Genomic DNA, 27,817 nt, shown 5'->3' on the forward strand with positions numbered 1-27,817 from the left:
CCTGTGGCTACTACGTGATTCTAACGTCAAGTTCCATTGCTTATGATTCCTACTAGATAGAGGGACATGGTCAGGTGACATTTTTCTAAGGTTATAAATCTCACTCATAAGCAAGAAAGGAATCCACAATTCCTACTTCCACAGAACAAAAAATAATGTATTAGTCTGTTCTCACAATGCTACTAAAGACATACGCAACCCTGGGTAATTTATAAAGGAAAGAGGTTTAATTGACTCACAGTTCAGTGGAAGGAGAAGCAAACATGTCCTTCTTCACGTGGTGGCAGCAAGGAGAAGTGCAGAATGAAGCTGGGGAAAAGCCCCTTATAAAACCATTGGATCTCGTGAGAACTAACTCATTATTATGAGAACAGGATGGGGGAAACGGGCCCCATAGTTCAATTATCTCCACCTGGTCTCTCCCACAACATGTGGGGCTTATGGAAACTGCAATTCAAGATGAGATTTGGGTGGAGACACAGCCAAACCATATCAAGTAAGTTGCATTGTTCAAGAAATTTTTGAATGAACGAGGTTTTCCTCTACTAGAAATTTCTCCTTCTTTGTTTATATTACAGGAACTGGTTATTTAAAAATAAAATCTCACATTGGAGAAATACACTTTAACCCTGTGGAGAGGCCCATGTTAGTGCTCGTGATTTTCTTCCGCTGTTTTCTCTCTTCCCCTTCCCCCTCCCCTTTTCCTTCCTTATCTCTTTCTTTCTTTTAGACTGAATTCGCAGATCCTTTGCTCCAATCCCTCGTTCTCTCCCACTACTGTTTCTCAAATCTGTACCTCATCACTTCATCTCCAGGAGGCTTTTTCACATTTCACAGTGGATTTCAATGTGCTAGGGTGGGCAGCGAGGGGGAGAGTTACTGAGAACCATCGTTTTAGAAGCTTATGTTTTTGAGAGTTTATAACATCCTCTCTGGCCTCAGAGGCTCTACATTGTTTCAATCCATATTTTCTTTGTCTTTTATGGCTTTTCATGTTTCACATCCAATAACCACATTTGCATCCAAAGCATGGATTTCCCGAGTTTGACAAAGCTGATCCTATGGATGCATTTCCAGAAATCCCTTAAAGTGTTTTAGCGACTTTGCTCATTTTGCAAAAGTCTCTGACAAAAACACAGGGGAGAACAATTGCTCTTGACATCACAACAGTTTAATATTTTAACTTATTCATTAAATTGTGCTTCACATCAATGGAAATCCTCACTTCTACAAACTATCATTTTTAAATAGCAATAAAGGTTGATAATGTCACAATACAGTCCCCTAGTAACTGAGTTCATACATATTATTGTACAGAAATAAAAGGAAATATCTCTTAAGAGAAATAATTTACTATCTATTGAATAACTATCTTTACATCTAAAATGGGTCACCACATAAAGATCCAGATTTTTCTTCCCAACGCTGAAATGATACATTAAAAGAGAAATAATGCAATCAAAGCCCCAGAAGCACTTCTGAGAAAGAAACAAAGGAAAGTGAAAAACATGATCATATGATTAACAAATAAATGTCAAGGAGGTGGAAGACAAATGTGACAATTACTGAAGTACACAAAACTTTTGCTCCTCAGAACACTGGTTTTTCTGGCACGATGTCTGGCCCTTTGATGAGTTCCCGTAATGCAGCAGAACACGTAGCTCACAGAGGTCCCACTAAGCGTGCCAAAGGATGACAGCTGCAATCCTTTCCACAGACATCTTGGAACACAGGCTCAAGAGACACCTGTCCATCTGCGTTCTCGATCTGGAATACTGCTAGGTTAGCGTGAGTCCTTGCCTAGAAGTTCAAAGGCTTTTGTGTTGCAGATGTTGCTGGTGTTTATAGCTAGGCCAGTCCTCTGGAAATCTCTGCACCTCTGCCAGGCAGGTTGGTTCTTTCACATGCTATGAAGATGGGTTCATGTGCACTCCATCAATTCATTAGGCTACAAAACACACAGGTTTCACAACCTGCCCACTTGCTCAGAAGGGCTAATTTGAAGTCTCAAGGAATTAGTTCAGATGTGTGTCCAGGTGAATGTGGGGAAACAGGCATTGGCTTATATCCAGTGGAGATAGTAGAAGGGGAGAGGAAGGCAGGCCGAACGTGCCTTGGGGAAAGAACCCTCGCATGCTCCTCAGATGGCACAAAATGGGTAGACTCATCAGACCCAGCCAGCCCTAATACCCAGCCTGAAGACACGCAGTTGCTCTGGTGACCAGTGGAGTCACAGCAACTATGGGAAAGGAAAACCTTGGAGTCACAGCTGCGATCAGATCAGGGTGTTCTTGTGTAAGTCCAACCCAGCTTTCTCTTTGATCTGATCCTTCCAACTCAGCTTTCAGTCCCTACAACCATTTCAAAGCTCTGGTCCTGTCTCAAGATCCTCTTCACTCATTTCTTTCAAATGGCTAAAAGAATTATAGTCCATATGTTTCCAGGATGCCCTAGTTCTAGAGGACAGAAACTGTATCTTAGTCATTTTTCTATTTTTCAGTATTGCATGGCATATATTTAATTCATCAACTTTCCACCTTGGAAAGATGTGCCTCCTTTTAGAAGCCACAATTTCCTCTAGAGTTACTCCTACTCTCCCTAACCTCCATCTCTAAATGATCCCATTATACAGGACCTCAGATACAGATCGTGCTTGATAAGGAATCAGATAAACTCTCTGTTTGCAGAATTTATGCTAGGACAACTTAAAGCATTTCCTCTCTCCAGTGAGTATGCAAAGGGATTCATTTAACAGCCAATGAAACCTTTAAGAATGAAAGCAGTATGTTGCTGAAAAATTACCAAGAGCCTGGGGAAGAAGACATAGAATAGGGAGTTTTTGTTGTTGTTGTTGTTTTGAGGAGGGTTTATATTGATTTCCCTTAGTAAGGAGTTGTGAGCACATTCCCTTGGCCTTCATATTGAATAGGTTTTGAGTTGGATGGAGTAGACACCCAGCTAGAAGTCTTTGAATGCCTCCTCTGAGTTTTGGTCTCCCCTGCAACACCACCCATCTCTTGGATATTTCATTCCTAGTAAGAGGTCCCCTCACTGGAGGTAGGAAGCTGAGAGTAAACTTGACCAGCGTCTTTGGCATTTTCCATGTCAAAAAAGGTAAGGAAGGATATAAATCAATAAAGATTTAGATTTCATTTTCCTGCAGTTCCCAATCCCAATACTGATGCTGAGCTGCATAAAATAGTAGGAAAGGCTATGAAGTCAAAAGGCTGGGCTCTAAGCAACTTTATTGCTTATAAATTAGAGTCGTTGGGAAATCTTTCAACATCTCCTACTCTCCATCCCAAACTAGCAAGTGGCATAATGAATAGAGGTCCTATTTAGCACACAAGAATGTAATGAGGACCAAGTGAGACAGCACATGCAAAAATGTTTTGAAAACCATTATGCTACACAAAGTGATGAATTTTAGTCTTATATTTCACAAAACATATGATGAAGTAAGTGACATTAAAAAGCACTTGAAATATTGTTTGGTTCCCTTTTGTATCAGATACTGATCGTCTTTATCAGTATTAATTTCCACATTGTTTCACATTTTTTCTTTAATAACAGAACCCCCATGCTTATCAAGGCACATGACAATCAATAATAAAGATATTCCCTAGCCTTCTTTGCAGCTAGATATGGCAAATGTCTAGGTTTTAACCCATGAGATGTGACTGGAAGCAATATGTGCAACTTCCCTCCACTTCCTCTCTACTACCTTAAACGTAAACGTGATGGCAGGAGCCATGGCAGCCATCTTTGTCCATGAGGTGGATGCAGCACATTAGGATGACAGAGCAACAGGAGAGAGCCTAGGTGTCTGGTAACGTCACACACCAGAACTGTCAAACCAGTTTGCCTTTAAGTAAGAGAGAAATAGCTTCCATGTTAAGTCACTATTTTGAATTTCTGTGTTAAATCAGCTGAATGAGAATTCTATCCAATCCATTTATATTTATTTTGTAATGATCTATTCTTATCTCCTTGCTAGGTCTATCTTGGGGACTTTCTTGCCAATATCAGTACTTTCTCTACTCAGATTTTTAAAAAACTTACCTTAAAGGCATAACAAAGAGCCCTCATACTTCAAACTTTTAATCAAACTAATTATGACAAAGTTACCTCCTTTAGATGAGAAGAAACACGTCTTTATCATTTTTAATAAAAACACATGACATGCCTCACTGTTGTCTGACACTGATTGTTAATGTTGCCAATTATTTATGAGTATTCTAATAATTATCAGGGCAGTTTCCTCCAGTTTCCAAGAGCAGGTTGCCTGAAAGTTAGAAGGAGACAGCATAAATGTGTATCTTAGTCCTTAACAACACACAGACACACACACACACACACACACGCACATAAACACAAAGACGTCTCATCCTAATCTCCAATCTGGGTACTGGAGCTGCCAAGAGAAGGGAAAGGACTGTAGGAGTCAACTGGGTTACAGAACCCCTGGGGATTGTTTTTTTCTTTTTTGTCTTTTCTTGAGCTTTTGACACTGATATATCTGGAGTTGATTTGGTTTGGGGTTTAATGCTCCTGACTTCCATGGATCCTTAGGCCCAGATGCATTCTGCTGGCATCACTTCCCTGAGCATCACTCAGCATGGAAGTGGGCAGTCAGTTTTTGGAGAATAAACTGCATCCCTACCTCTCCATTTCTATCAACATAGGACCCACCGGTATGACAAGTTTTCAGCTTTAGAATGAAATGAAATGAGGGAGGAAGCCCATGTTGGTCTTTTTAATTTGCTCAGCCCTGGCCTGGGGCCAACATAAAGAGCAGGCTCCCTCTGAACATCCTGATACCTGGTCTCAAGTGGAGCCCCACACATCGTGCCTTCAGCAGAAGGCAGTGGAAGCCTTTGATACCAATCCCGAGGTGCCTAAGGAACAGCGTGAAGTGAGCAGGGGCTGCCTCCAAGTCTCAGTTATGCATGAATTCCTTGCCAAAAATTTAAAGTGAGTTTAAAAGAAACAATCCGAATGCTTTCTAACTTGTTTTGATTTTCCACATGACAAAACACTGGATTGTGTGTGTGTGTGTGTGTGTGTGTCACAGAGGCAGGCAGAAGGATAATTTGCAGTCCTGCTATTCTAGGCAGAAAATTAGATCCTAACAATGAGATGAGAAGCTAGAGAGAGAGCTGCTCATTAATCCCAGCTGCAATCCTCCTTCCCTTCTTACCTTAGGAACAAATCGTTGGAAATGGAGAAATATTTTGTGAGCCTAATCTCTACCAACTAACAAGCAATATTTACTTGGCCCCTTTAAACTCACCCTTGTATATGGCTTAAAAAACACAGCTGCCTAAAAAGTCGGTGATCTGTCAGCTCATTGATGGCTCAGTGATGTGGAGGGGGCTGGACTGACCCAAGGCAGCATGGCTTTGGGTCAATGTTAGCATGGTGCTGTCACGGTCGGGCTACCCACATGGGTTAGAGACAAATGCTTCTGGGAAATTGCAGCGGGCTTCTTGCATTATTGGCAGGAAGATTTAGGTAGGACAAGCCCTTATTCCATATGGATATGGTGATGGAGTAAAGAGAACTTGACCTTTTTAGTCAGCTAGACCTAGCTTACAACCCGTGGAGGAGCTACTTATTTTCTGTGGGCTTCACTTTTCTCATCTATGAAATGGAGACTAACAATATCCATTCGTCGTGCAGAATATATTTAAGGTATGAAAAGGGCCTCCCTCAGTTCCTGGAGCAAGGGAGCCACCCGATAATGCCTTCCCTTGCACCCCAGATAAAGCCAAGCACAATGAGAGAAGCATCTCCAACTCTCTATCTGGTGGAGCTGCTGGACTTCCCTCTGTGCAGGTAGGCACTCCATGAATGCTTGTGGGCTGATTGACTCACAACCCCAGAGAGAGTATTCTGGAGGCTAACAAGTGGCTTAGGTAAAGCTAGCTTAAACATCAAACATGTTAGATATCAATGAAATAGGCTTTTCAATCTGATTTAGGGGTTTCACACATTTTGCCTTCAGCTCCTTGAAGGGATTGATCAGATCAATCCGTTATAAAACTTCCCACTCACTCTGATCCTCCTAATAAATGCTAGACAAAGGCTTTCTCTTCCTTCTTTCATACATATCCCCTTATTATTCTATAAACTTCTTGTTACTGTAGTTGGGATTATGAAAAGGTGAAAATAAGAACTCGGCACTGCAGCACATTTCTTGTCCAGTTTTAGACACTCTGGCCTCATTTACTGGCTGTGGCCACAGTCTAACAACAGGTAAAGATCGTGTGGGAAGAAAACAGTGATCAGGCTGGAGATATTCAAGATGCTGGGAGGCAGAGTCTGTCTAAACTCCTGTGATAACCATCCTATGAATGGTGTTTCATGTCTCCTGGCCTAATTCAGAGTTTTTATTCATTTAGTAACCTCAAATATATTTTGTATACATGCTAGCTAAGTTCCTATTCTTTGGGCCAAGCTTTTAAAAACATCTTTCTGTGGTGGCAAAATTTTAAGACTGGTAGTACCCCATTAAAGAACATAACTTCTCCAAAAAGGTTAAACCCTGAAATATTCTTTTAAAATCTAAGGTTATGTGACCAGTTTAGAAATGTTAGGCATATATTGATCTTCCTGATATATTTTTCTCTTAATTTATCATTCGTTCCTCACATTGAAAGTAACAGTTGGTAAAGTGAGATCCCTTTAGGCATTAGCAAATAAGCAAGTTTTCTCTTAAATGCTCCTACTGATGTTGATTTCTCAGGGGCTACAACCTCCTCTATTCTGGATCCACTCCGCATTCCCTAAAAGATGGAAGGAAAGGCATGGCTTAAGGTTGTGGTGTCAGGATTTTGTAGGATGTGGCTCTCTAGCAATGGTCAATAATAGGATAATTTTGTTTCAAAACAACTGCAACAACAAAACACGTTACTTGTGATTTAAGTCACATTCAAATAGAGTTCAAAGATGACAGCTAACAGCCAAGTGGGGGTTGGTGTAAGACCTCATCTAAGGGCTGAAATGTTTTTCTCTTTCTCTCTCTTTATACCGACTGATATTCTCATAATGGGAGACAGTATGACATAGACCAGTTTCAGCAGAACATCCAAGCCATAATTTGGCTTTTCATGTGTGCCTCTGTGGGTTCCTGGTACCCAAACTATTCTATGCTCCTGCAAAGGAGATCACAGGAACTGTCTCCTTTTTTAGTGTGGCTCTCCTTGGCCTTCTAAAACAGTCTATATGGGATGCACTCCTACCCTACTTAATATCACCAATTGCAAAATGTCAGGAAAAGAAAAAAAGAACAAGACAGATAATCTCCAGCTGGATAAAAATGAAGACAAAGAAGGAAGCAGATGTCCAAATCAAGCACACACAGCCAGATGTCCTCATGGCCCAGCTTCTCCAAGGTAACTCAACAGAAGGTCAATGTGCCTGCTCATCCTCCCCATCCTGAGAGAGGAGAGGGCAGGGGGTCACCATCTCACCACTTGGCTGTTGTAGTCCTCGGTGACAGTCCCCTCTGCAGCCCCATCCTCTTTGGGCCACTGGTGGTCCCTGTGCTCCCGTTGCAGCCTCCGCTCCTCCCGCCGCTTCTGGCGGTCCCTCTGGTGCTCTAGCTGCTTGGTGTGGTGGTAGCGCTGCTGGAAGAGATCTTTTGCATACTCGTAAAGCTGCATGTCCAGGAAGTTTAGCTCCTCAATGCGTTGGCGGGCGCCCTCATTGATCTCCACGTTAGAAGCCCGCGTGATGTTGAACTGTGTGAAGGGGGAGATGAACTTGAGGTTGAATGTTCTCTCAAAGAGAAACTGTGTCTTCCTCTGGAACTCAGTGAGCCCAAAGAAGGCCATGTTCTTCAGGTTGTTCTTTGCACTCTGCAATAGGATGGTGTTTCTTTCACTCTCGTTCATGAAAGTCAAGTTGTAGCAGCCCACCAGGCTGAGGTCGGCCAGCATGCGCACCTGGCGATTGTTAGCCAGGTTGTAGCTGCAATCCATAAACTCCCGCAAGCTGACCCCAGACCAGTCATCCCCAGGGTAGCAGGTAGGCAGCTCATCTGGGGTGGGGCTTCTTCCATCACACATATGAAGAGAAGTTTTCCACGTGGCCCCTCTCTGGACATGTTTCCACTCGCTCAGGTAACGTGACACTGGATCCCGTAACATTGTGATGTAATAGAAATTCCTAGAAGAAATTAGAGGAAGAGCATCAGTAGTTGACAACTCTAACAGGAGGGATCTAAATTTCTACAATTTTACATCAGCATTGAGTCAAGGGACTCTTTTGCCAGATGTTCACGTGAGAGTACCTGCCTGCATTTATGCCTATTGATGCGTGTGCATATGTTTCTATAAAGATGTATGTACCAGTTTTCAATGCTGAGTTTGTTGGGCTTTTCCTCCTTGCTCCAGTGTGGGGATGCATGAGGTGGAAAGAATAGATAGTTCATTCATTCATTCGTTCAGCAATTATTCACTGATAAATTACTACTGGCGATAACAATACCTTACATTTAGAGAAAATACCATGATTTTTAAGTTATTACCCATCTACTATTTCATTTGATTCTTACAGCAAACCTTTGTGGTAGATGCGGTTCCATATGATAGGGTTACATGAAGGAGTGAAGTGATTTATCCAAGGACATGGTATTAGAAAGGACAAGGCTGAACCTGTATTCTCCTTAATCTCATTTTTTTTTCTTTTTTTCTGAGAGGGAGTCTCGCTCCTTCACCCAGGCTGGAGTGCAGTGGCACAATCTTGGCTCACCGCAACCTCTGCCTCCCGGGTTCAAGCGATTCTCCTGCCTCAGCCTCCTGAATAGCTGGGATTACAGGCACCTGCCACCACACCCAGCTCATTTTTGTATTTTTAATAGAGATGGGGTTTCATCATGTTGGCCGGCTAGTCTTGAACTCCTGACCTCAAGTGATCCACCTGCCTTGGCCTCCCAAAGTGCTGGGATTACAGGCGTGAGCCAGCATGCCTGCTGGCCTCCTTAATCTCTTTATACTGCTACTTGGGATTATGAGGTAGGTGGGTTGAGGAAGGATGGGTTGGGTGTGGAGACTAGTATTTACTGGGCACCTACAATGTGTTAGGAACTGTGCTACATGCTTTATGGATGCTTGCACAGATGATCCTCAAGACAATTTTGTAAAATGGGTTTTATCGTTACTTTTTAAAATAAAAGCTGAAGCCACAGAGGTTCAGAAAAGTGAAACTGGAGCAAGTCTAAGTTAGGCCTATTTGATTTCAAAGCTCCCATGCTTTCCTGTACATCATATTGGTATTTAAATTGTAATTTCTATGTGTTCAGCACCTATTAGTGTTGAGGTTCTGTGGTTATTACAATCACAGATCTTATCTAATTCCACCTAATGGATTACTGAAAAGAGGCCCATTATTAAATGGTTCTCTTTAGAAGAATCACATAGAGATCAGGATATCTGTGGTTTAAAAGGACAAGGGAAGTACTAAGAGGCAGGAAGAGAGATGGAGAAGTTGAGAAATGAAAGAGAAACAGCAGGCATTAGAAGAAAGTAAATACTGGTTTAAAATAAGGACCATCATTTCCATTATTTGAGAAGCCTACCAGTGGAATTAGCTGCCCACCCCAACCCCATCTTTCCGGCAGAGTCTGGAAGTCCATTTGTCACAGAAGTCATAGAAAGGACCCCATTACGAAGCAGGCCCCCAAGCTGTCTTCCAATTCTCACATCCCATTGTAGCCTTTTGCCCTTTAGCACAAGCCAGTCTGATTCCAATTCAATTTCAGTTCAGTCCTTGGCTCCTTGAGGGGGGACAGCTCTAGAAATACAGGGTAGATCATAGTAACTCAGAGCTCCCCCAGGGAGAAAAAATTAGCCCTGCAATATTCCGAAAAGAACACCAGGCCTGTGCTGACACCTGTACAAATGTCTTGGTGCAATAGAGAGCCCAGAAACCACAGCTGGTGCTGCCAGGTAGGCCTCAATGTGACCTAGCATGTACTCAGTGGAAAGCAGTATTACCCAGCATGCCTGTCCTCAACCTGGTGTCCAGAGGGCTGAACAAAACTAGGTCATTTTTCTTGATTCAACTCAGTGTCTGCTCTTCAAAGAAACTTGATGATAAAATAAATACACATATATAGATACACAGATATATAAGATAGATAGATCAACAGTAGGAGTCTGTTGAGGAATGACTTTTGATTACCACTGCATTGTCATAGTTTTTCAAATATCTGTGTTAGCAAAGGCAGCAGTTGTAGATATTCCTCCGCTGTATCACTCCTATATGTTGTTAGGGCATGCATTTGTACTTAAAGATAAATGGTGGTGTGCCTGACTATAGATACTCCTTGAGTTATGACGGGGTTACATTTCAATAAACTTATTGTTATTTGAAAACGCCCTAAGTTGAAAGTGCATTGAGTACACCTAACCTACCAAACATCATAGCTTAGCCTAGCCAAACTTAAACGTGCTTGGAACACTTGCATTAGCCAACAATTGGGCATATTTATCTAACATAAAGCCCGTTTTATAAAAAAGTGTTGAATATTTCATATGTTTATTAAATATCTTAATGAAAGTGAAAAAAACGGAATGGTTGTATGGGTACTCAAAGTATGGTTTCTACTGAATGCCTACGGCATTCCCATTATTGTAAAGTTTAAAAATAGCAAGCCAAGCCCTCATAAATCAGACTTTCTGTATATTTAAATCAAAGGATGTCTGATTCCTCAAAGACCTAAAGACAGAACTATCATTTGATCCAGCAATCTCATTACTGGGTATAAAGCCAAACGAATATAAATTGTTCTATTATAAAGACACATGCACATGTATGTTCTCTGCAACACTCTTCGTGATAGCAAAGACATGGAATCAACCTAAATGCTCATCAATGATTGACTGGATAAAGAAAATGTGGTATATATACACCATGGAATACTATGCACCCATAAAAAAGAATGAGATCATGTCCTTTACAGGGACATGGATAGAGTTGGAGGACATTATCCTTAGCAAACTAACACAAGAACAGAAAACCAAATACTGCATGTTCTCACTTATAAGTGGGAGCTAAATGATGAGAACACATGGACACATAGAGGGGAACAACACACACTGGGGCCTATCAGAAGGTGGAAGGTGGGAGGAGGGAGAGGATCAGGAAAAATAACTAATGGGTACTAGGCTTAATACCTGGGTGATGAAATAATCTGTACAACAAACACCCATGATACAAATTTACCTATGTAACAAATCTGCACATGTACTGCTGCACTTAAAAGTTAAAAAAAAAAAAAAAGAAAAATTGAAAAAAAAGTTGCAGCAGTTGGGAATTTGCTCTTCCCCCCTTCTTCTCAAAACATTCACTTCCACTTCTTAGTTAAAAGTTGATGTTATCACATCAAGACAGGTTCAAAGCAGAAGAGAACTGCTTTGCCACCACACTCTGAAAATTGGCTTTGGTAAGAAAATTTTAGCATTGATTTCAAAGGAATGGTTAAGAAAGAAAAGGAAAAAGAAAATGATGCAATATTCTGAGTGTGTGTGGGAACTAAGAGTCAACAGAGAGAATAAGAAGCTCAATAGAGAAGCTAAATCAATGGAAAAGAACACATTCCTAATTCCCAAGAAAGGGAACTCAGTCTCTAGAGATGCCTAATAATTACAGAGGCAAAGAATAAATTGTTGAAGACTTAGATTTAAAGGAGATACTTTATTCATTCAAGACTAACTGATCACTTCCTATACCATTTAGAAAAAAACCACTTTTTCAAGATCTTGGGGCAAAAGTTTTCTAATTTTGTTTTCAATTGTAACAGCAAATTTTTTATTTAGATAAACTGACTGAAACACTTGGATGTCAAATGCTTTACCTATAGTCTGGTGCCCAAGACCCTTGACAGTGCAAACTTGTGAAGTGCCAGGCATGGCGCTAAGTAACAGTCTAACCCATTCCAGAATCCTATGAGATGTGTGCATATTATGATTTATTTTTATTTCACTTAATGTTGAATAATCTAAGGATTTGGGGAGATAAAATAAGCTGCCCAAGGTTATATTCGTAGTAAGTTATAGAACTTGAATTAATCTGGTCTGATACACTAAAAAAATCATCACTATATTATAAGAAGGAAAACTTCCTATTGTGTAGTAAAAAACTCAACCTAGTATGTGTTTTACTTGCCCAAGGTAAAATGAATTTTTAAAAAATACACACCAACTAAAAGCAACTTTTTAAAAAATGAGAAATGTAATGGTACAACGTTATTCTGCTTTTTAAAATGAATTGATAAGCTACAATATTTAAAACTACATTTTCTATATTCTGTTATCTTGACTGTCTAGCCTTACCACTAGGGTAAGTCAGGAAGTTTTGAAATGTGCTAAAGAAACTTCAAAATCTTTAAGTAACATTCACTTTCCTTTAAATCAGGAGGTGAAATTTATTGAAACTGCCAAGGGCAGACCAGTCTGAGCTCTTGCTTTTGCCAATCACCATTTTCCATGACTCTGTTGTCTTTCACTGTGACAGAATGACAATTTTCCCAAAAGGTCAGTATGGCAAGCAGAAAGTGACTGACACAGCTTCTGGGCTCCAAGAGGAAATACTGATGATAAAGTTGTGCTCAGAGTGGATATTACTATAGTTGAATATCATATGGCATGTCATTATTAATCCTGCTTTAGTCCTATGTTGGGACTTGTTCATGTTTCAGGCTTTTGTCTCAGTTAAGAAAATTGGCCACAGACCTTCCAGGACCATCACTCCACTGGAAATCTTTATTCCACATAATCTTAAATCTGACTGAAACTGGTTTAGGCTTAAAATGGCTTTGGTTTCAAATTTAACTTTATGCAGTTTAACCTTGCATCAAACATTGACTAGCCAAATTGTAGCATGACATTTACATGAGTAAAATAAGTCCTAAATGTCTTGGAGTTCTATCAGCCAAAGGAGTCAACTTGAAACTACCTCTGCTCTGACATCAAAACATAGAAATTTCCTAGTGGAACATATTTATTGATGAAGTATCAAGTCATCCTATCTTATGGTTCTGAACTTGAGTGGCTAAAAGCATCTGGAAATCACTTTAGACAGACATATTCTCATGTACATTTTGTTTGTTTCCATTCTGCAGAGCAGACTAAATAGAAAGTTAGAAGTAATAATAAACCAATAGGGTTGAAGAACTCAATAATAAATGATAAACCAATAGGGTTGAAACCAATAGGGTTAAAGAACACTCAACTACTGAAGAAAAAAAACTGAAAATGTGATTAATGAAATCATTTTTCTCATATCAATTTTTTATCTCTTTTTGCTTGCTTATATACTTTCAGATAGAAAACTACACAAGTCATTGATGAAATGATGTCTGTCTCCAGGCCACACGCCTAACTTTCATTGTTGACAAGCTTTGCTTTGATTTCATGAATCTCCTCCCAACTCATTTTCCCCTGCTCGCATAACTCCCAGTTCAGTCTCTAATGAAAGTACTTAAAGGATCCAGTACTACTGAAATCTCCAACTTTATTTTTTAAGTCTTACTTGTTCAACAGCACAATGGAGTTCGATGTCAACTACATTACCGTAGTTGAATATCATAAGGCATGTCATTATTAAACCTGTGACTTTTAGCCACTCAGATTCAGATCCATAAGATAGGATGACTTTATACTTCATCAATAAAAGCGTTCCACTAGGACGTTTCTATGTTTTGATGTCAGAGCGGAGTTACTTTCAAGTTGACCCCCTTGGTTGGTAGAACTCCAAATCATTTTTAAGTGGGTAAAATGAAGACTAGAGAGGAAGAACGGGTAGCACCTGAGAGCTGCGTGGCCACAATGCAGAGAACCCTCTGTTCCATTTAATTCAATCTCCTATGCATAGACAGTATCACTTGTTTGTATATTTTCCCTTATAGTTAACCTAAGCTCTTCCCACATAGTGAAACGATAAATAAGCAAACTCTATGCCCCCACCTTCAATCTATCTGTTCATTCATTCTTTAATTCTCCAAACTTTAATGAAGCCCCATCTATTTGCCAAACATTGGAACTAGGCACTAGGGACTCAAAGGCTAATATTCCATGTCCCCAAGGAGATCTTGGGCACACACTGATTCTGGTAAAGTGAAAGAAATGCTAACTACCAACTTAAGAGAATGTTACACCAATCTCCCTGGGCCAGAACAGTCCTTCAGACAGATCGCTTTGTCTGCCATGGTGACAGCATCCTGTCAGCAGATCTGCTGTTTGTCACCTGCTTCATTGAGGGCTTGGGTGAATTCATTTAAGAATGTCTGTAAAGCAACTGGAGCTCTTTAGAACTGCTGTTCTGTGGCTATGAGGGTTATGATGGCAAATACTTGTATGCTGAGAAAGATTAGGGAATGAAGTTAAGTCAATAATCATTTTAATTGATAATTATAATATGGGCCATCAAGGCTTACTGAAGTTCCACCAAATGGAACACACACATTTCCATAACTAGTTTCAAACCACTTTTAGTATCTTGTTCTGCTGTAAGGTGATCACGTTACAAAATCCTAAATACAATACAAAGGTATGACTGCCTTCCTCACTTTGAAAGCCTTTCCCTTTCTTTGCTTTTTGGTATCCTGCTTATCTTCCCTGGACCAGTTCAAGGCCCACATCCATCTTCCTTGTCTTTCCAGCCTATAGAGTTTACTGCATCACTTACAGCACTTTTAACTTAAATGTAACAGTCTTGGTCACGTCTACCCTCTAAAGTCCTTTTCGATAACCCTACTTTAGGCCTCAGATCCCTAGCAAAAGTCCCAGCACCTACCACAAAACCCTACTCACAGCAGATATTCAACAAATAATTGCTATGTAAAAGAACATTATCATTACATGAAATAAGTATATTTTAATAACTAAGTCTAATATTGCCTTTGATAAATATGCCTTTCTTTCCTCTCCTAAAACTAAACTGATAGTTTTAAAAATGCCTAAAATGTGTGCAAGGAGTAAAAAGATATATAATCTTCTAATGCACTTGTCATTTGATTGTGATGGTCAGTGATATGGAATGAAACAGTCAACACAGACTTACTGCAAAAAGGAGAATATTTTATACGACAAGTAATTAGTAACAATGAGGTTTATTTATCTATTTTTAAAATTAAACTTACTGGTTTTCTTCCTTGCTGTTTCAAGAACCTATGTTTCACTGAGCAGTTTATTGTATAATTTGTTCCCTTCTTTAATTAGCAAGTCATTTAATTAACACATGCTTATTGAGGGTTTGCTATGTGTAAGGATCTGCTTCAGGAAATGTTGAGAACATAAAAAAAAAGAAAAGAAGAAAATGCCGTCAAGTCTTACTGCACAGGTGTGGTAGAGTAGAAAAATGCATTCATTAGCAAGTTACAGAGGTCAGGATTTAAAGAATATTTAAGAGAGCTCTTCATGAATGTACCTAGAGCAGAGTACTCTGACTTGACCAGGAAGCTCATGTTGTGCATTTCACTAAACATTCATTTAATGAATGAATGAATTAATGAATGAATGGAAGGAGGGCATAGACTGGAGCAGGATGTTGAGACCCAATTGCCATAGGCTCTGAATGGGATTGTGAATGGCTGAAATTGAAAGTGTTAATTTAGAAAGACTTATTCAGCAATAGTATTAAAGTATTAAACAGTATTAAAGATCTCTACCTAAAGTAGAGAAACAGGAAACATTCAGCAGCCATGGTAAGAGACCGGCAGGGACAATCCCAGAACTGTGGGTGTTGAAGAGAAAGAATCCAGGACAGATTAAGGAAGTGCCGTGCACCCGCCTGCTACTACTGCTCTCCCCTGCTTTCTGTTGTCAGCTTTCTCTATACTACTTTTTTCTCTTCTCTGTTTCTTTCTTTCCTTCTAGCAAATCCTTCCTTTTCAATACTGCAGTAGATAAGAGGCAGAGCTAGTATCTTCATCCAAATGGTAGAATGAGGAGTATAAGTCCCTGGAATCACTTTGCTGGTGGTGATTAAAAGAAACTCATGTTTATGAGGCTATGACTTGCCTGTCCAATGAGAACACACTTCAAAGAACTTCAAAATGCTAGGTTCACAACAGTTTAGTAAATAGATTCCTTCTACCACCAGCTTAACCCTCATAAAACAAAGCAGCAAAATTAATAGCGCCACACTCCACAGTTTTATGCATTCATAAGAACCAGATCAGGTAGGAACTCCTCCACCCAGCCTGCTCTCACGTCCTCTGTAGAAGGGATTTCTCCCCCATTGCCCTGCGAAACCAGAGATCTCCTCATGCACAATCTTTATTCTGGTGACCAGCGTTACTTGTACAGGCTTTAGAGAGGGAACTTTGCCTGACTCACCTTTGATTCCCCAGGACGTATAATGCATGACCTTATATATCCTGGGTGTTCAGTTGTTGAATGTTTGTGGAGTGAATAAATATATAACATTTATCAGCCCCAGATTCCTAGATCTTGTGAGGATCTTGATCCTCTCCATGGAGCGTGCACAGGTGACCAGCACATCTTAAACAGAAGCTGATGTGTGCATTTAAAAAAAAAGGAAGCTTAGCTCCCTCTGCCCTGCTGTGCTGTGTGCAGGAGTCAGTTTCCAAATGTTCAGAATGGAATTAATTTCTTGGCTCTCTTTGTTGCTGCACACTCATCATGAGCCACTCATTCTTCATTATCTCACTAGAGTATTGTCTGCCCTGCACAGTATTTGATAGGGATATTGCGGCAGTTAAGGCTTAGCAATCAGACTGCCCTTTGACACAGCTATGAAAAGGCCTTCGATTCAAGCCTTGAGAACAAATTAAGGAATTTAAGAATGATGTTCTAAGCCAATGGGAAGTTGGAGACTAGAATTGTGAAGTATCATAATAAAGAGCTTTAGGAAGCTGACAGTGGTGTGTGTCAGAGCGATTGGTTCCGAGGGTGTCCGCAACGTGAGGAAGAGGAAATGGAGATGCGTGCATGTGGTCATCTTACCTCACAAAGAAGCCATGCGCCGCATGCTTTTTTCCTTTGTGCAGAGAATAATTTCCTAGGGGTAAAACTCCTGAGTCAAGAGAATCCCTCCTGTTCCCCTGTCAAAAATGCCTCAATATGGTTTTTGCCAATAGTATCCAGGCACAGTCAAAGCCGGAGAGGACTTGACTCTTCCATGAGGCCTGACATCTTGGGGCACAGGGAGCATGTCTGCTTGGGAGCCAAGAGGGTGCTGGAGACAGGCGCTGCTCCCTCCAAGATGCCATTACCTTCTCCCTCATGCTGACTTAGAAGGCAGCCAGACCCTTTGGGCTCAGGCATTTTTAATTTGCTTACTACCCATGGATCTTGACTCTCTTCAATAGGTAAGACAAGGGGATGGGAGGGCCCACAGGGCTTCCCTCAGGAGGGGAGAGGCTTGGGTGGCTTTCCTCACACACCTGATAACTTTAAAGGAAGAATAGTTTAGATTTAGCTGTTCTTGTTTTTTTTTTTAAATTATTATTTCCCTCACTTAGATATGCAATAATGTGTTACCATTATGGAAAGTGTGGGAACTGTAGAACAGTAAAAAGGAAGAAAATAGACCAGGCGCTGTGGCTTGCACCTGTAATCCCAGCACTTTGGGAGACTGAGGTGGCAGGATCACTTGAGGTCAGTTCAAAACCAGTCTGGCCAACATGGTGAAACCCTATCTCTACTAAAAATACAAAAATTAGCCGGCATGCAACTGTAATCCCACTTACTTGGGAGGCTGAGGTAGGAGAATTGCTTGAATATGGGAGGCGGAGGTTGCAGTGAGCCGAGATCATGCCACTGCACTCCAGCCTGGACGACAGAGCGAGACTCCATCTCAAAAAAAAAAAAAAAAAAGAAGAAAATAAAAATTACCTATAATCACTTTACTCATACATAGGCACAGTTAAATATATATATATATTTGATTATTATTTAAAGTTATAAATATGTTTACATTTTGAATTCATACTGCACAACATATTTATAACATGTTTTTAACTTAAAAAGACGGGGTGAATGCTTTTCCATTTTATTTAATATTCTTTCATAAGAATACAATGTCCTTCCAGAAGAGCATAATATTCCATTTATAGATGTGTCATAATTTGTTTGGCCAATCTCCAGTTTGGGACAACTAGGGACATTCTATTTTGGGGGTTTATTTTAAACAAGAATCTGATGAACATTCTAAGCCATGAATATTTGTGCAGAGAATAAGTTCCTAGGAGTAGAATTCCTGAGTCAAGAGAACTCCTCCCGTTTCACTGTCAAAATGCCTCAAGATGGTTTTTGCCAATAGTATCCAGGTACAGTCAAAGCCAGAGAGGACTTGACTATTCCATGAGGCCTGACATCATGGGGCACAGGGAGCTGGCTGCCTGGGAGCCAAGAGGGTGCTGGAACAGGAAGGTGCTCTGAGTCAAACCTTGGTCTGAGACTGCCATTCCAGGACAATCTGGTTAGAGTTTGTGACATGATGTTGGGGAAACAACTTTCCAAAGAGATTGTTTATTTTCCATTTAATGAACAGCTGGAATGTCAAATTAGACTAAACATTTGTGGAATCAAATCCCACTCATCAGCACTGCAGCTATATTAAAGCCAACATCTGGATCAGAAAGATGGAGGTCCCTCACCCGATTATATTCGGTACTAGTCCTCAAAGAAATGACCTCTGGAAAAAAAAAAAAAGAAACGACCTCTGGAGATGTAGTTTGTATGCAATGGCTGAGTGTCAGCTAACTTCAATTATGGGAAGCCACGTATTATACAAAACCAACCAAACAAAAGCATCAAAGAAGAGGCTTCTTGATGATACAGGTCATTTCTTAATGATGATCAGTCAACCCCCTGCTTCCCTAGAGGGAGAGATGGTATTTATCAATAGGAGGAAATTTCAAATCTTGTCACGTCGCTGCGTTATATTGACAGGAAACCTGTGAGCATCGAACTCACTAAAATGCCACGATTTTCGGGTGGTTGTCACATTTGCTTTCACTTTCCCCCAAGTGGCTGCTGCAAGAATAAATTTCAGGGAATGCATGTTCCAGGGGCTTGTTTTTGCTATCTTGTTGAGTACAGTTCCTCCCAGTACAGTTTCAAATGTGCCTGGGAGGGTCCTGCTCTCATGCATTATTCAGGGACTTCTGTGATTATTTGGTTCAGAGGCGCCCTGCTTTGCACTGCATCACTGGGATTTGGGCATGAGGATGTCTCAAGGCGCTCTGCAAAGCTGTGGTTTATGCATGCGGGTATCCACCTGAAGCCTAGAGCCGCCCTGGAGTGAGATAAGGCCCAATTCAGTCTCACTCGCAGCTCTAATCCCAGCCGGGCAAAGCAGAACACCAGATAGTACACTCAGATTGTGTTATCAGGCCTTCCGTGCTCAGCCACGCTCTCGTCTTAGCTAATTTCTCAGGCACTGCTTTTAGGGAATGTGAGAATTACACAGGTAGAAGCCATGAGGTGTCTCCGTTGTAATTGCTTAGCGCCAGCCAATTTGGACAGGAAAAGAAGTAAATCAGAATATTTAAGAGCAAGGCATGTGTGCCAATATTTAGAATGTATATTTGACAGCTCTGATGCATATTTTCCAAAAACATCACAGTATTTTTTTTTTAAATCCCCTCTGTCTAGATTTTGCCATTCTGTTGTATGAAGGATTCTTCTGTTTTAGAATTTTTTGTTCACTCTGCTATCAGGACTGGGTAATCATTTTGGCGTATTAAACAAAAATACTTGTGAGATTCCAATTTGTTTCCATTCCTTCCCAAGTCTCAAACAAAGATTGCCTCCAAGGTCATCTCCTTGATAATGATTAAGAGGAATGTTAACTCAAAATACGGAATGTTCCACATGCAATGAAAAATTGATATGAGTAACAATAATAGTGGCCAGCATTTACTGAATCTATACTATGTCCAAGCACATTTCTAAGTGCTGTGCCTGTGTTCACCACTTGAGTCAACAAAACAAACTTTTGAGTCATGTACTAGATTTAGATGATGTCTGTAATTCACAGAGTGATAATAGTTTTGGCAGTTTCTTCCATTGTCTTGCAAAAATCAGGCCACCTTGGAGGTTCAGTTTATGACTTAATGATGCAGTGGCCTAGGCTTTGTGGAACTCAAAGCTTTGGATGCAAAATGAACATCACAAGGTGAGGGATTTGTGTCTACCTGCAGGGAGGCAGCAGGAGATGAGAGAGAAGCAGCATCTTGCAAGGCCAGGGATGGACAGGAAGCAGGAGGGACAGAGGGCTTCCGTTCTACTTTAGCACAGGAGTGCATGGATCCAGAGGATGGTCTGAATATGTACAGCTTAGAAGAAGCTATAGAAACAATTTTCCTGAGCCCAGCACACCCACAAAGCTGTAATAGATTTACATTTGAGGAAGGGGCATTAGAGACAAGGGGAAATTACTGCAGTTGCATTCATTTTTAACACACCTAAAGAATCTAGAAGCCAAAAGCTGTAGTAATCTCAGAACAATAAAGGCTGAAAATAGCTATGCAAGAGAATCAAAACAAAGCCAAAGCTCATTCCATGCCATAATGCTCTTTCTGGCCTTAAAATGGATCTTTCTTGAATACAATGCTATCAAGACTCAGAAAAGCATTCAGAGAAGGTTGCTGAATCCTGAAGTTGGCTGTCCCAAAGCCTGTATTCAGGAAAAGATTTAAGAAAAGTACGAGTCCAACTGTACTCATTTGGACAAAGCATTAGTGCATGATTTCAAGAGTGTTGGGAACTTCACTTTATACAGAGTGAAAAGAAAATAGGTTTGAAGTCAGACAGATTCGAGTTCCAACGTTAAACCCACCTCAATTTCAGTGTGACTTGGTTAGCTTACAGGACCTCTGGGAGCCTTAGTTTCCTCATCTAAACAGCTAAAGCATCAGTACTGACTTCATAGGGTTGTGGGAATTGTTGAATAAGATAATGAATACAAAGGGCCCAGCAGTAGCTGATACCTAGCAGATCCACACCATTTACATATACTTTACATACACACTCCGCACTTCAACGTTCTCACTTCTCCATGATTATTAGAGCCTCGTAAACTGTCCAGAGTGAAATTTCAAATATTAAACAAGATGTGTTAATGAATATTTAAAAACACAACCTAAAGCAAATTTTTATTTGCCTAACATTTTTTAAGTTTTCAAACTACTTTCCTCATCCATTATTTCATTTGATCCTTACTACAATATTGTATCAAAGACAGCAAAGGAAAGATTCTTCGTCCACTTTTACAGATGAGAAAACTGATGCTCAGAGATATCCAAGGATTTTTTTTTTTTCTTTTTTTGAGACAGAGTCTCATTCTATTGCCCAGGCTGGAGTGCCGTGGCATGATCTCAGCTCTCTGCAACCTCTGCCTTCCAGGTTCAAGTGATTCACCTGTCTCAGCCTCCCAAATACCTGGGATTACAGGTGTCTGCCACCATGCCTGGCTAATTTTTGTATTTTTAGTAGAGATGGGGTTTCACCATGTTGGATAGGCTGGTCTTGAACTCCTGATCTCAGGTGATCCACCGGCCTCAGCCTCCCAAAGTGCTGGGATTACAGATGTGAACCACTGTGCCCGGCCATATCCAAGGATTTTCTTAAGGTCAACAAGTAAAAAGCAGTAGAGCTGGGACTTCTCTTTTTTCTTTCTTCAACTCTTGTGCTCATTTTGTTTATTTCAATACATGTGTTGGTTCTGTATCTCATGAGAAACACTATGTGAGGTGCTTAGGATATCATGGTACACTGCGTGGCCCGACCTTAAGGTCCTAAGTCATCAATTGACTACCCAACACTGTCTTATTTTGCTCATAGTTAAGAATTAGAAAGAAAACACAAAATTAATGCTTTATTCTACAAGTTGGGAGGTTTCACTGATATTAGCTTATTTTTTTCTTTGAAATCAAGTGAAAAAGGAGACCCAGGAGAATGAGCCAGAAATGCCAGAATATGGATATGCCTTCTGGTATGTTTTTTGATTGTGGAAGAATTATTCTTAAATAATACACTCATTTCTAAGTAGGGAGCGTTCCAGACTTCAGTCTGGAGGTGCATAAAGTCTGGGGGTCTCTCTTTATCTGATGGCAGTGGCCACTGATGTTCATCCAGAAAGCGGTTGTAAAATGGTGAAAGTCTTATTCTGTCATTTCTTTTTTCATTTTATTAGCTGGAATGCCTCTATAAAAAGAAACTTTCCCTTATCAACTATTTGGCATCCTGAGGTAGAGTTCACACAGGAAAGGCAAATGAACGTTTGATACATTTTACTTACCAGTTTTCAAAATAGTGGCTTGCTTTCTTACAGTCTCCCCCAAAGGGGATTTTTATTGCTGTTTGTTTTAGTATTCCATAAGCTCATGAATCTAAATATACTTAAGAAGTTTCAATACATTGTAGTCATGATCCTTACTGATCCTCAATTTATCCAATGTTTGGCTAGTGGGAGTTTATTCAATATGGAATCGGAGTTCTTTTGATATAACCCTTGTAGACTTTTATGTAAATTCTGAAAGGAACTTGCACACTGTAAAAGCCCTATATCAAAAAAAGACCAAGAAGGATAGTGTGGGAGCTTGGAATTTTCCACAGCTCCTAAAGAGCAAAGCGGTTGCTGCTCAACACTTCACCTTGGCTAGCATTACCTGTGCACTAGTCTCCTCTCTCACTCCCAACCAAGTGGTGCAACTAAGATTTTTGCTAATTGCACCTGTGCACTGAAGACAAAATAGGAAACAGATACCATCTTTAACTTTCATATATTTATCCAGGCCCAGACACCAGGGCTTTTCTCTTTCATTTTTGCTTCTCTTTTTCTTCTTCAGCTCCCATCCACGATATTTTTCTCCATGCTAGGAACAACAGGCAGGGCTAGTAACTCATTTGTGACTAGATGCCAGTGTCACTGCACAAACTAATCTAGGGAAAACCAAATTATGTTGGAAATAATGCAGAGCGATCAAGTTCTCTTCAAAATCCACTTATTCACGATAATTAGCATGAGTTTCTTCCAGAAGCCCAGCTTAGCACATGGACATTCAATGGGGTCTTTCAGCTGCAGTGACTCTGAAGCTGTGATTCTGCTTAATTAATAAAGCAATGACAGACATTTAGAAAAATATATGCATGATAATTTAAGTCTCCCAGAAAAAAATCAATTCGTTCTGTCTAAACTTTGCCTTGGGTGTTCCCTTCATCAAATCAAGTGTGGAGCATTGACCTTAAGTTGCAAATATTTTTCTTCAGGCATGATTGAAGCTTCGAGAGGTAATAGCTTTCAACGTTCATCTCTTAGAGATTTTAAAACACTCAAATGAGGACACTATCCCACTTTTCGCTGCTATATGTAAATCTGAGAAAATAATCTTTAAGACTTTCAAAGTAAATGTAGCTTAGGGCTACGAGAGGTGGCTTTTCCATTTGTGCAATCAATACACGATTAAAATGGTGTGTTGGGAGGGGGTGCATCCCTTAAGCAACAGAATGATACAACTGTAAGTTCCCTGCTTAGGGAACTTCCCTACATAAGCCCCTTTGTGTTGATTATTTCTCTTGGTGATAAGCATTTGAAAAAAAGGTCACCTGTTCCTGACATCTGCTACTATCTCTGTGTCTTTTCTTGAAATGACGTGCTATACTGATGCTAATCTAAATGAAAAGCAATTCGAAGCATATACATAAAGCCACCAAATAACTGTAACCAAAAGAAAAAGGGGGGAGGGGAAGACCCATCAACAAAAAACAACAACAAACCAGCTAAAAGCTTTTGATCGATTTTCAGTTAAGGAAGATTACCGCCACAAGGGGGCTCTCGAATCTTCCCAAATACTAGTTAAGTGCTGAGAGCTGTTTTTCTAGTAATTAATTTCCACAAATCAATATTACCTATTAATGTATATTACAGAGACAAGCTACAGACTTCTGACACTTTACATTCAAGTTAAAGAGAGAATTTCATATAAAAATTCAAGGGGTCCACAGTGATTGTAAGTCAAAGCTGAAATTAGTTGCACCTGTGATTTCCTGCATCCGCTCTAGCATAAAAAATCCCAACACTGCAAATTTCACCAAAGGTTAAAACTGAATGTGAAGCACTGTGTATATAATGGAATACATTGACCTCCGATGGATTTTAAAGGCTGTCTGCCTCCTCCTCCTACATCGTGCACCCCCCCAAACAGCCATGGAGGGTGACACAGCAGTTAAAACGCAATGACCCTTTCTGGGGGTGGTGGGAATTTGCGACAGCCATTAGTTCTGGAGGTATTCAACTCATGCTGAGAGCCTGATGGTTCTGATGGTGTTTACAGCCTGCACCACAAAAGGCACTTGGAATTCAAGAGGGCATTTTAATTTTCTGTTCAAGCCAGTAGATAGGGGCAGAATCTCATACCACACTTGGGCAGAGAATAAGGACAGATGGGAATCTCACCTCCAGCAGAAGAGAGAATACCACCTAGCACCCTTACCAAAGGGAAAATGGAGGAACAGAAATGCCCCAAAAACATTCTATCAGAGTAGTTAAAATACCCAGATAATCTTTGCACAAACTCAGAAAGCCCCTTGGTGCGTTGATGTGAAATGGCTTTTTGACAACTGCCTTTTCTCTAAGCTAATGAGAAAATCATCCCAAAGAAAGGTGAGCATAGGTCTGCCATTGGGCAGGAGCACTTTTGTGGCATGTGGGGGATGTGATACCTTTCCCCTGGACAGCTGGCTCTTCTGAAGAGGGGTCAGGGAGCAGCACAATTGTCCCTCATAATCAGGGTCTTCACGCATCATGCTTCCACATTCATTTTGGTTGTTGAAATTAGAAATCATTGTTGTTAAACAAATCCCTGGCTCAGGAAGGCCAGTGTTCTCACTCAGGCTCCCAAGAGACATATTCTGGGACAGCAAATTCCTCTGTTGTGAAATCCTACATTGCTTGGCAAATGCCCCCAGTACAACATGAACCAAACCTTGATGTAAACTGTATAGACTGTCGGCTTAGGACTTTTAGAGTCACTGGTACCCTCAAATTTCATTCCCAGTTTAAAGAGCAGTAGCCCCTCTTAATTAGACTCAGTCATTTTTCTTTAGAATTTCAAAAGGTGACTTCTAGAATTTTAGGAAGAGCCCTGTTTTGTTGTTTTCAGGTCTGGTCTTCCATTAAACCCTTCCATTGAAAACCTTCCTCTTTTTTTTTTTTTTGAGACGGAGTCGAGCGCTCTGTCGCCCAGGCTGGAGTACAGTGGCCGGATCTCAGCTCACTGCAAGCTCCGCCTCCCGGGTTTACGCCATTCTCCTGCCTCAGCCTCCCCAGTAGCTGGGACTACAGGCGCCCGCCACCTCGCCCGGCTAGTTTTTTGTATTTTTTAGTAGAGACGGGGTTTCACCGTGTTAGCCAGGATGGTCTCAATCTCCTGACCTCGTGATCCACCCGTCTCGGCCTCCCAAAGTGCTGGGATTACAGGCTTGAGCCACCGCGCCCGGCCCTTGAAAACCTTCCTCTTAATCACTTTGCAAGTCACCTTCGTGCTTTCCAGCATCTATCTAGAGCATTGCTGTCATTCAAGCACCATCGGGATATGTGGGGCCTTCCTTTGTAGAGCACTGCAGCCACGACCTGGGGATTTAAATTTAGTCTAGGGCTTGTATGTACAGACAAGGACCCTCTGCTCAATTCCCATTCAGAGCCCTGCCTCTCCTAAGGGTAGCTAGGATTTAGGCAGACCCCTGAAGGAGATGGGCAGGCATTTCACGGTAGAAACCTCCAGATTCTTAGCAGCTCATGGGGGATTGCGGCTTTAGACAGAGCATATCTAGTCAAGTTTAAGTACATTTCTTTAAAATACATTTTGACCTTAAAATCTTAAATAACTTAAAATTATAAAGAGAAGGAATTCCTCTCCTTTAAGCAGAAGGCAAAGGTTGATGTTTTAAAGAAAATAAGTGGACCCTTCCTGTACCATCCTTCCCCTTTTGTAGTGCATCTGATCACAATAGTATTTTACCAGAGAACTGCTCTTTTTTTTTTTTTTGAGACGGAGTCTCGCTCTGTCGCCCGGGCTGGAGTGCAGTGGCCGGATCTCGGCGCGCGGTGGCTCAAGCCTGTAATCCCAGCACTTTGGGAGGCCGAGATGGGCGGATCATGAGGTCAGGAGATCGAGACCATCCTGGCTAATACGGTGAAACCCCGTCTCTACTAAAAAATACGAGAACTGCTCTCTAAGGAAATTAAATGATTAATGATCTGCTTTGATGGGTGGGGTTAGTTAGGGGTGAGGCTTCAGAAGACAAGTCTTTCTCAGTGAAGAACTGACCAGCCCAACTGCTGATTTTTACTAATCAACACAAAATCCATCATTGATCTCCCATTGAGAGATGTTACGGGTTGAATTGTGCCCCTTCCCAAAAAAAGATGTGGAAGTCCTAACCACTACCCCACCGCCCCATACTTGGGAATATGACCTTTCTTGGAAATAGGGTCTTTGCGATAATCAGGTTAAGATGAGGTCATTAGAGTGCGCCCTGATCCAGTATGACTGGTGTGCTCATAAAGAAGTGAAATGTGGACTAAGAGACAGATACATGTAGAGTGAAGACAACATGAAGTCACAGAGAACACCATCTACAAGGCAAAAAATAGCTGGGGCTTCCAGAAGATAAAGGAGAGGCCTGGCACAGTGTCTCTCACCCTCAGAGGAAATCAACCCTGCTGACACCTTGATCTTGGACTTCCAGATTACAGAACCATGAGGGAATAAACTGCTGTTGAAGCCATCCAGTTAGTGGTACTTTTGTCACTGTGGCCACAGGAAACGAAAACAAGGTGTATCTTTATTGGAGAGACAGATGAACGTAATGAAAGAAGAGACCTGCACTAGCTGCACACATTAATAAACTGAGTCTTTTTCAATAAATATAAATGGATTATCAAGAATACTAAATATTTGAGAAACACAAGACAACTTTAAAAATATTATTATGATTATCCTGATGACTATCCATTATGTCATCTATTAAACCACAACAGAACAGGAGAAAAAAGAATAAGAAGTTCTTAGAAACTAATTTATACTCATACATGATGAGCCTGAAAATAAACGAATAGGTGAGACAAATGGTACAGACCAAGCAACTTGTCAGATATGAGAGGGTAGGGGAAAGACATGCAAACTATGAGAAATTAATGTAAAAGACAAGGAGATGCAATCTGTATGTCCAATATCCATCTTGAAAAAAATCCCCAATAGAGAGCAAAGAGAAACAAAGAACCAAAAGAGAAAAAATAATAAAAGTAAAATTAGACTACTTCCTAAGTCTGAAAAATTGTGCATTGAAATTGAAAAGGCCTGAATGAATTTAAGGGGTCTGAATGAAATGTTAGAACCCCAAAGATAAAGAGAAGATCCAAATGCTTTCAGAGAGGAAGAACCTGAAAAGAGATTAGATACATGGAATAAAAATCAGTTCACCACAATTTTCTCATCAGAACTCTGAAGACTAGAAATAATGAATCAGAAGCTTCAAACTTTTGAGGGAAAATGATTTTAAACATTGAATTTTATACTTAGCCAAATTATCAATTACATGTATAAGTAAAATAAAAAATAATAATACAATCAGAATATTTGCTTTCTTTGCACTCTGTGCTAAAAAGGACTGTATTTGAAAAAGCATCCCAATATAAATAAGAAGGAATTCATAAAAAAGCAATGGGATGTAAGACCCTGGACTTCACACAGTCTGCAAGGAAAAGATTTACAAGGATGACAATTCAGATATTTTTAAGGAAACATACACAAGAGGAAATTGTTTCCCTTTCAACA

General features: G+C 40.5%; 1 protein-coding gene across 1 annotated transcript in view; it reads right to left on the minus strand.

The window, feature by feature from the left end:
* Window positions 1–1,149: 1,149 nt before the first annotated feature.
* HS6ST3 (heparan sulfate 6-O-sulfotransferase 3) overlaps window positions 1,150–27,817 on the minus strand; it is a 771,133-nt gene continuing 744,465 nt past the window's right edge. Inside the window, exon 2 of the mRNA XM_033177408.1 lies at window positions 1,150–8,172. Coding sequence (XP_033033299.1) covers window positions 7,464–8,172 — 709 coding nt within the window. The 3' untranslated portion in view covers window positions 1,150–7,463. The remainder of the gene's footprint in view (window positions 8,173–27,817) is intronic.

The sequence above is a fragment of the Trachypithecus francoisi genome, unplaced genomic scaffold (assembly GCF_009764315.1).
Source record: "Trachypithecus francoisi isolate TF-2019V2 unplaced genomic scaffold, Tfra_2.0 Lachesis_group18, whole genome shotgun sequence".
NCBI classification, from domain to species: domain Eukaryota; kingdom Metazoa; phylum Chordata; class Mammalia; order Primates; family Cercopithecidae; genus Trachypithecus; species Trachypithecus francoisi.